This window comes from Channa argus, chromosome 22 (assembly GCF_033026475.1).
Source record: "Channa argus isolate prfri chromosome 22, Channa argus male v1.0, whole genome shotgun sequence".
In the NCBI taxonomy this organism is placed as follows: Eukaryota; Metazoa; Chordata; class Actinopteri; order Anabantiformes; family Channidae; genus Channa; species Channa argus.
This window is the reverse complement of record NC_090218.1, coordinates 371,107-382,760: the sequence shown is the minus strand read 5'-3', so window position 1 is coordinate 382,760 and position 11,654 is coordinate 371,107. Positions and strand designations below refer to the sequence as shown.

General features: G+C 39.3%; 1 protein-coding gene across 2 annotated transcripts; it reads right to left on the bottom strand.

The window, feature by feature from the left end:
• Positions 1-1,337: 1,337 nt before the first annotated feature.
• Positions 1,338-11,050, bottom strand: dpf2 (double PHD fingers 2). Of its 2 annotated transcripts, XM_067492375.1 has the most exons (12): positions 10,907-11,050; positions 8,779-8,939; positions 8,327-8,434; positions 7,933-8,111; positions 7,739-7,831; positions 7,551-7,629; positions 6,994-7,035; positions 5,110-5,247; positions 4,883-5,014; positions 4,658-4,770; positions 4,274-4,355; positions 1,338-2,877 (listed from the first exon to the last, which is right to left on the bottom strand). In XM_067492375.1, exons 1-12 carry the CDS (start codon positions 10,936-10,938, stop codon positions 2,795-2,797), a joined length of 1,242 nt encoding a protein of 413 aa, XP_067348476.1. In that variant the 5' UTR covers positions 10,939-11,050; the 3' UTR covers positions 1,338-2,794. The 2 variants fall into 2 exon arrangements, with proteins under 2 accessions (XP_067348476.1, XP_067348477.1); XM_067492376.1 differs by lacking the exon at positions 6,994-7,035.
• Between the last annotated feature and the right edge of the window lie 604 nt (positions 11,051-11,654).

The following is an 11,654-nucleotide window of genomic DNA, read 5'->3' as shown; positions in this document are numbered from 1 at the left end:
GTCTTTCTTAACGGATGTTAAAGCTTTCCTGTTACTAAAACTTTACTAGGCCAAACTTTAGGTGAATTTAACATTTAACCGTGAAAACTACAATGCTAAAATAAATCAGAACTAAACATCAAAATTTTCCAGTTGAAAGGTAACAAAGGAATGCTGGCTTCGATGGAAGTGTAACATACAGGGTGTACTGGACAAGGCTATAAAGAAAATCAGCCAGTTATAGTGCCTAGTATTTTATTTTCCTGAAGACAAACTTCATACAACAAAACATTTCATCACAAACCAAATAAAATCCACCCTAAGAGAATTTACCTACTGTGTAAACCTATGATCTTGGTTCAACTCAACTGTTAAAATGATGGAAAATTCTTTCCCAAAGCCAAAGACAAGAAAACCATAATCTGACAACAGAACTTCCTACTTTTTACGATCTAAGTGAAGCCCAGAAGTTGGATTCTTTGGCCCATTGTGTCTTAACCATCCAGTGTTGAAGGTGCAGCTCCGCAATTTGCTTATTAATCTCATTATGGGTTTACATCTTGTTTCAAGCTTTGGAAAAGAACGGCTTAACTGAGACCTGGATCATAGGGTTAACTAGAAAGCAACTTCCACTTAAACCCCAAAACGTTCCACACGTCAGGTACGCAAACATCATTGGTGAATACAAAAACAAGCAGCAAAATATTCTAGTAGCCACGGTCTCTAATAACAGGTTAAAACATGATGAGGAAAATAAACCAAGTTATACTTGTGTAATGCTTTAGTAATTGTTAGTTGGCTATTGAAAGACATGATAGCAGGGTTAATTTATATTACACCACTTCCCAACACCTTCACCAACCTAAAGCTGAAACTATGTAGCATATGAGTGCAGACAATTACTGAGCATGCACTTGTTTAACTGTAGAATATGCAGTTATTAAAGCAGATACTGCACTTGTCATTACTATTTATTCCTCTGCCTCTGTCCCATTCTATCTACAGTTGTGGTTCCCAACCCAGGTCCTTAAGGCCTATCCCCAACCAATCACTGCCCAACGCACTGCTGATTACCGGGATCAGGTGTTCAGTCAATCAGAAGTTGGAAGACAGGCATTTGAGGGGGGGGGAAGCAAGGCAGGAGTCCTAGACCATCAGGGTTGGATATTCCTGATCTACAGCATGTTTCAACCTTTTTAAACCAGGGCTGGGGAACCCGTGCTCCTCTGATGCCAGAGCACTCCTTGTTTTTCAATCTAACCATTGCTGATTACCTGCATCAGGTGTGGTGGTAAAGTAGATGAACAAGCAAGCCTGCAGCCCTCGAAGCGTGGTTTCTCCAGCCCTGCGTTAAATACTGTTTGTTTGAGGTAAAGTAAATGATTTAGCAGTTCAGCCAGATTTATTCTTTAAGCCTTACCACAGAAGGAAACCACTGCATAATAAAACTAAGAAAGCAGTGACAAAAACAGCCATCTCTCCACAGGTCTGTACATATACACATTATACTCTTTTCTACAATATGGAGCCATACCTAATTGCTCTCAGTCTCCTATCGCTAATAACATTTTCTGAGAAAGAAAATTTACAGTATCGCACATTATCTGCTGACAGAGCAATAACCAACTCTGCTAGATTCCCTTTCATCCAAGCGTCCAACAGGAGCTCTTGTATTGCTTTAAGCATGTCCACAAGTGACCAATCTGCTCATTTACAATAAAATAATCTAGTGGTGCCACAGCATCAACAGATAATGAAAATGGTGCATGATCAGCAAACTGCTACAACCAAACAATTTATGCCTTTACCTGGCTGATAATGCAAGTAGAATTTGTCTAACATCTGACTGGAATTGGCACACTTGTCATAAGGGGCTTGACGTGGACAATGATGACAGTTTTCAGTCAGGTATCACCATCAAGTTTATCTCTTATCTGGATTCTACGGTCGTCAAGACCAAAGAGGACCCTCAACAATTGTGCCAAAATGGGTTCAAAGGAAGAATAAAACCGGCACAAGTAAAACCTCGTGAATTATCTCTAGCAATGTGTGGCCTAGTCTAAACTGCCCATCCTGAAGTGTTAAGCACTTGGGCCTCTTTGGAAAGCACATCAACATTTCTATTCATTTCTTCTGCTTCTTTGCATGCCTGTGTTGTTAGTGGCAGTGGATAAGACAACTAATCTTTTACAGTCTCAGTAGATTCCTTTGACTCTATTAACTGATTCACGAAATCAGCAGTGCCATGAAAAAACAGGGTTGTAGATTTCGCCATAATAATGAGATGGGCACTAATGTAAAAGACCATTACATGACCATTCTTTTTCCAATGTCTACATACTTAACACTATTATATACCATAGAAATATATAAATAGTATAAAATGTATATTTTTTATGATGAGGAAGAATTGGCATGCTACTGAGCTAATTTCTAGTCATAAAATCAGCACATTTGAGGACAGAGACAATAATTTTGATTTATAGATTTGTGTAAAAAAAAGCTGATCAGGAAGTCATAATTTGGCTATTCATGCTGTATGCTTATTAAAATTCAGCAATTTTAAAATTGGCTATGTGGCAAAAGGGGTGAAAATAAAAATCTATCGGAGCTGAATCTGAGCTTGAAACTGTAACAGTCATATGAAGCTAAATGAGGCCAGTCGGGTAAGGTATACTTCCCTTTTCACAATTTACTGTCTCTGCTGAACATACTCCCTCCAAGGTCAGCTCATCAGGGGAGTATCATCTGTCTACTGCTGTGGGACGGCTGAGTGATGATTGTATGTGCAGGCAAGCAGCAAGGGAATCTACCATCACGACGGTGGGGCGTTCTGGTTCTGGTATATGGATGCTTTGTCTTTCAAAAGGTCGAGGCATAGATGACAGCTCCAGCTCCCTGGGGGGGAAAATACAGAACTATTAGGTTTAGATATTTTTTAAACTTTGGCTCAAGTTTTAACTTGTGTCCATGTGCCTACAGTAGCTGTGGCAGTCCACTTAACAATGAAGGAAAACCATCCTAACAGTAAACATTGTTTTGGTTTCTTTTTTCTTTTCTGTTCATCATTTGATTAAAGTAACCCTGATTTAAATAAAATGAAGCTGATACATTTTCAACAGCTGCTGAGGAAGTAGAATCATTGCAAACATCCAGTGCTGAAATCTCAGGTGCTTTTAAACAACACACTGACTGCGTTAAAATGGACTTAAGTAACCGGGTTACTTGGCTTCCTGTAGCTGCTCGCATCAGGTTCAAAGCCCTGTCTCTTGCTCACGGGGTGGTTAACTCGACCGCTCCCGCTTACCTCAACTCACTCATTCAAGTGTACAATCCTTATCACCCGCTGCGGTCTGCTAACGAACGATGCACAGAAGACACCAAGCAAAACTTTTTAGCGCAATGATCCCACGATGGTGGAACGAGCTACCAAACAGCTGACTCTCTCCCAATATTCAAAAAACTGCTTAAACCAGAACTCTTCCTATGCACTTAAATCACTTTTAAAAATAAAAAATTCCTTTTTGCGCTTTCTCGCACTTGCATCTCGTGAACTGTGAACACTTTTGTGATACGACTTTGCTTTGACGTTTTCTCCTTGACTTAGATTTTTGCTGCCTTCTACCTCACTTGTAAGTCGCTTTGGATAAAAGCGTCTGCTAAATGACTAAATGTAAATGTACTCAGAAATCAGCTTTCTCAAGTACTCGGGGAACAGTGTTTACATGCACTTAAGTAACCTGGTTACAGGGAATCCGTAGAAGCAGAAGAGTAACCTGATTTCTCCTCCACCTTTGACTTTTTTTAGAAGAACAGATTTTAATTGTATAATTATGGAAAACACTGCTTTTTGACTTCTCTCTGCGTGCGTGTGTGTTCGTGTCACAGCAGAGTGGCAGAGCAGTTGGAGAGAACGTTACAAATCCACGGGGGAAAGTGACTTATTTTGACTTATACGAGACACTTTGTCCAAATTACACTTTCTGTCAGACCTCACCTGGACTTTGGTTTTAAAATGTGGTGGCACTATCCGTTAACTCATATTTTAAAAAATCAGCTTTCCCAAGAAAGCAGACCATAGCCCAGTTACTTCAGTGACCACATTTACATGGATTTATGTTGCCATTTATGTATTCTTTCTTCTGTGTTTGTTTTCTCTTGAAGACAAATATGTGTTCTATCTCTCGACTGTCACACCACCCAGACTTTGTTCTACATTCATCCTAGCATTTTTCTCAAATGCTAGGATGCCCTCTCAAATACGCATTTAGTTTCTTTAATGTAGTGAACTTACCCTCTGGTGGTTCAGACATAGGTGGGTTGAGACAGTACATGTGATAGCCTCTATCACAGTCGTCACAGAACAGAAGCTGATCCTGGAAACAAGACAACGAAAAATCTTCAACGTTATGTTCAAACAACCTACATCCTGCCTAACGCCGCAATTGGCCTCACAAAGTGCACAGCAGAATATGTTTGTAAATGGGAGATTTCAGCTTTTTAATTTTAACATTATTTTACTTCATCATGTCATAATGGTTAACTAATTGTCAATTGATGAGTAAAAATATCATGGTTGTCCATTTAGAATAAAATTAACACAATAAAGTGCAAAAAGTAAAACAGTCTGAATATTTCCTGAAGCTGCTTTTCTGTATCTCAATGTATGTAAACTCACGTCATTCTCTGAAGTGCCGCACATGTTGCAGCACTTGCATTCTATGCACTGCCAGCGGTAAGTCTTCACGGCGGCCATCATTACAGGAGTGAACTGCAGGCAGGACGGGTGACCTGTATTGAGGAAATTTGTTTTATTACTTAATACTCTTCCTCTAAAATCTGCACAAATAAACTATATTTTCTGTTGCTGCTCTTTTCCAGTAGCAAATTGACTCCAGGATACCTGAGCGTCCACAGTCAGAGCAGGACACCAGCTCTTCCGATTGGCCAGTCTTGTGATTGGTTTTGGAATCTCCAAGGCAGAAATCACAGTAATTATTAGGCAACGCAAGACCATCTGGGCCTTTTTTGGGAGCTGGGAAACAAGATGAAAGCACCAGAATGCGTCAGGGTTCTTACTCAGAAGTCCAGTTTACATTTAACCCACTAATTTAACAGTTGATCTATTACTTTTGGGCTCCTCAGGCAGCGGCACGGTAGGTTCGTTGATCTCCATCTCTTCCTTCTCTTCACCCTCCTCCTCAGCCAGGTGGGAGTGGGCGTAGTGGTAGCTCAGGCCAGGACGGTTCTTGTAGCGCTTCCCACAGACTACCACCAAAACCAGAGAGCACAACATGCACGAAAACAAAGAAATCATGAGTAAACTCAAAGATAGTGGTGAAAGGAGGGTGGCGAGATGAAAGTGATTACAGTTTTTTTTTTTATGGACCGATAAATACTACATAATCAGTACTGCTGAAAATTACAAACTGGATCAAATGTATTATCCAGTAGCTATTTTTATTGATGACACAAAGGCTCTTAGAAAGCTTTACTATAATAACCAATGCGGTAGAGTGCCTTACTTAAAACATAGCTTTATATACTATACATGGACAGGGTCTTTACTTAAACTGTTTAGCTGTAAGACATTCTAATTAGCAGTATAAATAATGTCTTAGTATAGTCGCAGCTGCAATCAAAATGTCTTTAGATGCAATTATCCAAAATAATGTATCTACTCAGATAGGGGTGTACTGAGATTGGTTCAACGACATGAAATATTGGCACTGAAATTAGAGGGAAGGATGAAGAAGTCTGCGAACACAATGATCATGCTCTGAGGCAATGTTTAGAAACATGCATCATTCCATCCTCTTGGCTGGAGCTCTGTGTAGCAATGTATTTAAGCGCAGTCAGATAAAATGTCAGCCGCTCGCACCAGTCACGTCTACAGGTACTCAATGAGATGCTGAGTAAGTAAGTAAGTACGTACAGACTAGTTTCAACTTCTTCAGTTTAAGACAAGCACTACAACAGCATTGTTGCATTTCTAAGCTACAGTGAAATAAGCTTTACGTACATATTTGTGTCATAAATCCATCTCTCTTACCATTATATTACCAACTCTGTTTACTGACAGTGAATTATTTGAGCTTTTTATTAAATATACTTATAACAATAGCACCACACTTGCAATACCAATATTTCTAAACCAGTGGAACTGTGTAATGATTTACTGACTTAGACAAAGAAGCCACTGTGGTCAGATGTTGTCACAGGGGGTGTGTGAGGGTGGTCATAAGATAATACCCAGACAAGACAGTACTGTCTTGTACACAGTACTACTTCTTTCATTTCCATAATTTCTCTCTCTTTCATTTCCTTTAAAATATCCTTTTCTTCAGGAGTCATAAATCTATGACACAGTTTTAGAGCATCTTAAAAAAAATCTGCAAAAGACGCCGCTCACTACATGCTAAGTGACTGTGTACACTGACAAAATTATCTGAAAAGGATTCCCCAAGGATGAAACAAACAAACCGACTCAAAACCAATGCGGAGGAAGGAGTTCACGCTAAAACATGGAATGAGACTTTACAGGGTGCAGAGGAAGTGAAGAGGAGTAGAAACAAAAAAAAAAAAACAGAGAAAAAAAAAGTAATTCAACTAAATTGCAAATATTAAGTAGCAAGACATAAGACAAAGCATAGAGAGAAAAAAACAGTAGCAGGATCCAGCTTCAAGCTCATCTAAATCTGTGGGGAGTTCAGGGCCAGATGGAGGGAAAAATGACTTTCAAGGGCTACAGCTTGTCATCTGTAGACTGAGATGGCTCATATTGTTCAGCTGATTACTGACATCAGTTTAACTGGGGTCTATAATGAAATGGTGTTGACCTTTTCTAAGTCTAGTTATTCACATTTAAAAAAATTGTGTAGAACAAAGCATTTACCATGTGAGCTAAACTACACAGAGAGCAAATCTACTTGGTAAGACAGACAGAAAATAAAAACAGGCAGTGAAGACAAAAGACAAAGCATACTGGAGTAAAAAGAAATGAGAGAAATATACCTCTTTCAGAAGGTTTTGAAATATGCTTTTGTTTGATAGTGTCTGAAAGAGAGAAGAGAAGAGAAGGAGAAGAGAGAGCACAGACAGAGACTCAGAGAAATCGGCTTATAGACTGACAGAGGATCACTCAGTCAGACACTCCTGAACTACTGAGAAATGCAACTGTAAGTGAAAATGCTTCACAAAAAGAGGGGGAAAAAAACACATCGAGCAGTACAGATACGCAATCTGACAACACCAAAGTGAGTGAAGAAACATTTCCCCGCTCCACATGAAAAGACGAGAAACGTAAGCATAGAAGTCATGATAAGAAACAAATAATATGGTTTTTGTTAAAACTAGCTTATAAACAGATTAAGGAAGTCTACCAAAGAGAAGAACAAATATGGAAGGGCATTAAGAGAAACGGGAGAGGGGGTAATAAATGGTCATAAAGAATGAGGACTGGGATAAATTCTTGTCTGACAAAATAACAAACATTACAGCTGCCCACATTTGCAATGACCCTCTACTCTGACCTGAGTTCCCATGCTTTTCACTCCCCCATCAAGACTCACTGTCACAGGCGTATGGCTTGTCTCTGTCCTCCAGTGCTGCTGTGTCCAGCTTCTTCCTGCCACTGCCGACTCCTCGACCCTGAGCACAGAGTGTTACAGTTCACAGATGGGCCAGGACAGACACAGACACACACACTCACGGAGTTGGAACTAACTTTTGAGAAAGTGTTTTTAAGGTAGTTATTTACCTTTCCTTTTCCTTTGCCTCTTCTTTTTGGCGTGTCTTCCTCATAATCCTCATCATCCAGGTCATCTAGGAAGTCATCTGGTTCAAGGATTCTCTATGTTAAGGCAATGACACAAAGAAATACAATAATGAGGCAAATAATTGGAAAACAAAATCATTTTCTTGACTCTCATAGTTTATGCTAAAAACCAAAACCTTTCGAATCCGCGCTGCAGGATTCAAGCCTCCAGTGTAATCGCTCAGATTTGAATCGTCCTCAGACCCTCTGAGTTCTGTTGTTGTCCGTTTGTCCAAGGACTCTCCCTTCAGCAGCGCCTCCAGGCTGCTGCCGTCGGATGACAAGAGAGTGTCCTTCTTCAGTCCTAAATCTAGCTCTATGAATAAAGCACAAATTATTTTGGTCACCAGCACAAGACAACATACATGCAAAGAGCAAAGCATTTAATTAGCAAATCATTTTGCAATCTGTCGATTGTTTTATATAAATCTTACAGTTTATCTTATATGTATGGAACACAAAGCCTTTCATTGCTTCTTTAAAGGCTGACAAGGTAAATTGAAAGATGAGCTGAGGTGGTCGCTATGGTACCTGACTTCACAGGGGGAAAGATAAGCCGGGGGTCCTCTGGGGGATGAGATCTTCGTTTCTTTCTCCACCTCCTAGATGGATAGGTGTAAAGCTGTCCTGGAGCCATGCCTGCAGCATATTTAAATACACAGCTTGTTGGCTTTTTGACAGACTGAAGGGAAGAAAACTCCACATTTGTTTTGCAGTTTTTTTCTAAATTTGGCACTTGCTTTCTTCGCCTTGTTAGTATTCTCATTTCAAATGTGAGCACAGATAGAGTAGGTGCAAAAATTATAACGGATGGTGCTACACTTGTTCATTTCATTTTTTGCTACAACTCCTCCTCATCACTTTCCTCTTGTCCATTCTCCCAATTATAAATCACTCTTGATGACTAAGATTAGTCTTATCTAAAATGATGTTCTGATCTTAGCTGTGTTGTGAAGTGTTAAGTGAACATGTTTGTGCCGTACCCGGTCCCCTGTGTCTCTTCTCCATCCAAATGTAGCAGTTGCTCTGAGCCACTCCAGTCTGAGAGTCAAGAAATGGCATTCGCACACTCCTCTCAGCACAGAGCCTGGCATTGTAGTTGTGACATTGCTCCATGGCATCTCTGTAGTACTGCTCTCCGAGCCTAAGAAGAAAACCAGATAATAATAATAATTAAAATACAAAGCTCAGCAGTTGTATTTAATGGAAAATTGGTGGAGACCTACATTGGAACCTTTCTGTCAATTTAGTTTTAAGATTGTTGTCTTTTCCTGCTGTGTTATCACCATAAAGAATTGCTTATTCACTTGACAGTACTGTAGTACTTCAGGCTAAATCATCAGGTACAGTCCATGAGCAGGTGCTCTTTTGTTGGCACATCAACATCAAAGAGCTCAACCGACAAAAGGATACAACTGTGCTGTACTCTCAACAAAAATACATTCAAACAGATGGTGCTGTTTTCTTGGTCCCTTTAAGGATAGCAGTGGGTTGCATTGCCTCAGGTGTCACAAAGAGACTCGTGACAGACACCTTTGTTCTGTTTCTTCAAATTCCTGAATGGCAATGTAACAAATGGTAAAACAAATGGTCTAGTCACCCAACATCTGCAACTGCTGAGGCTGTCAGAGTCCCCTGGATCAAGGCATGTTCATTGCAACTATAGTAACATTTGCTCTAGAGAAGCGATAGTACCTTAAATACGGTAAAGTTAATATTATATCCTGTTATGTAGTTGTATAAAGATTTGGAGAAATCTTTAACTTTGATGACAGACCCCAAATTACTTATTTTGAAAGTAATAAAATTCTTGTTTCTTGTCTGTGCTGTTCAGTCAACACTAAACTGGAAAATTATTATTGTGAGAAATAGTTCCACAAAATGAATGTTCTAATACATTTGTTCAACAAGGGCTGGAACTAACAACTAATTCCATTATCAATGGAACCCATTTGCCCTTAAAAGTTTCCTGAATTAGTAATACACACATCTTTGAATGTCTGGTATTGTGTGGGCCACAAAAAATTAAACATTTCAAAAATATTTACATTTTAAATCTTTATCTTTGAATGCTAAAGCCTGGATTATTTATGAGACCACTTCTGCTTGGAAAACAAGTTTAACGGTTAATTATCAAAACTGTGGCAGATAACTTCTGTCAGCCAGCTAAATTGCTGCAGTTTTAATTATGACTAATTGCAGTCGACCAAAAACTGGGAAACTGTAACTTTTTCTATATTGTTTTTAGTATTGCATATTACTGGTGTGTCAAGACAGCATTAACTTTCGGTTTGAAGATACCGTAGTTTTGATCTTTTGATGATATTTAATCTGGGAGTCGGCACAGGGTGTGTTAATTAACCACTGCAGAAGAAGACAAAGTTCAGAAGACTCCTGTAAAACTTGTTAGGCGTCATGTTTTTATGTTACCATGGTTATTAGGGGCTTTGCCATTCACTTGTAATTACCGTAAACAAGGGGCCACCTCCACGAAATAAAGACAGCGGAAGTAGACGCACGTTTTAGCACAAGGCTTTTCGAGTCTTTGAAAACTTTACAGTTCTAAAAAGTTTCTGTATTGAAATCAGAAATGTAACAGTTGCATATATAGCCAGGTGTCGTGTCTCTACATTGAGGAGTGGCGTCCAAGCCCAGTCTTTCATTCATTCTTAAGAAGTTGGCCAGTCGCTACAGCGCTCAGCCTGCGCTAACAACGTTGGCCACAATTACTCTCTCTTTAGCTTGTTAGCCGCCTAGCTGCTGTACTTAACTGACGTTAGCACCGCGGTTGTTTGGTTAGAACGATAAAACAAGTAATCATAATATCTCTACAAATACACTTATAATAAAACCGACACATGTTCTGTTACACTGGCCTGTGATCCATGTTTCCTTATCTTCTTGTCTGCTAACTTAACATTACACTTCCATTCCAGGATGTGAACACACGACGGTCAGACTGCGTTGGCTAACCTCACTAAATCAGTGGAAATGTGCCCAAGCTAGCCAGCGACATGGTCGGTGGCTATATGATCACACAGGCGTTATGATGTGACCCCAGCGTTTGTCAATAATCGTAGTGTAAGGTATGAAGAAAAGTCCAACACTTACAGTTTGACAACATTCTCAACAACAGCTGCCATCTTGCTTTAATACACGGGGAAAGTGACTGTTGTGTCATGTGTGCCCTCCGTCAGGACTGTAAGGCAGATAGCGCAGAAACCGAGCGCCTTCTACTGGCAGCGGTTTGGAAATCAAGACTAAATATTGTTTCCGTAAAAATGTTGTCGCTAGCAATTGTCTATATAGAATATAAGAACCTTTATCAATCTTTGCAGTGATGCTAAAATGCTAATATTGCACATTTTTTTAGACAAAATACAACTCAAGTGCAATAAGGAAAAAGAAAATCACAGATATTTTCAAGCTCACATATTTTTTATATAAACTGTGCCTGACAAAACGTCTTCTCAGAACTGTGTGGTTACTTTTGTTTGTTGCACCCATTAACATCCTAAAACCACAGACTTGTTTCATGCTAGACATTTTTGTCATACCACAGTAGAAAACAATGAAATGAATACCGCCTTTAAATTGTATCTTATCAGCTTTCACTTTAAAGTTAAAATACAAATACACTTGACCAAAATTCATATTTCTGAACAATAAACAGTTGCTGTCTAATAAATTTGGTTTGGCCTGATGGACATATTAGACAGGACATCAGTGGTGTTTTTGTGAAAACCACCATTCTTTTGGAAAGTGTATTGTTTAGGATTACTTATAATTCACATGTCATCTTTCTGCCTTTCAGCCTTCATTAAAGAGCTTATAGAAACTCGGATGAAACAAAGCTTGG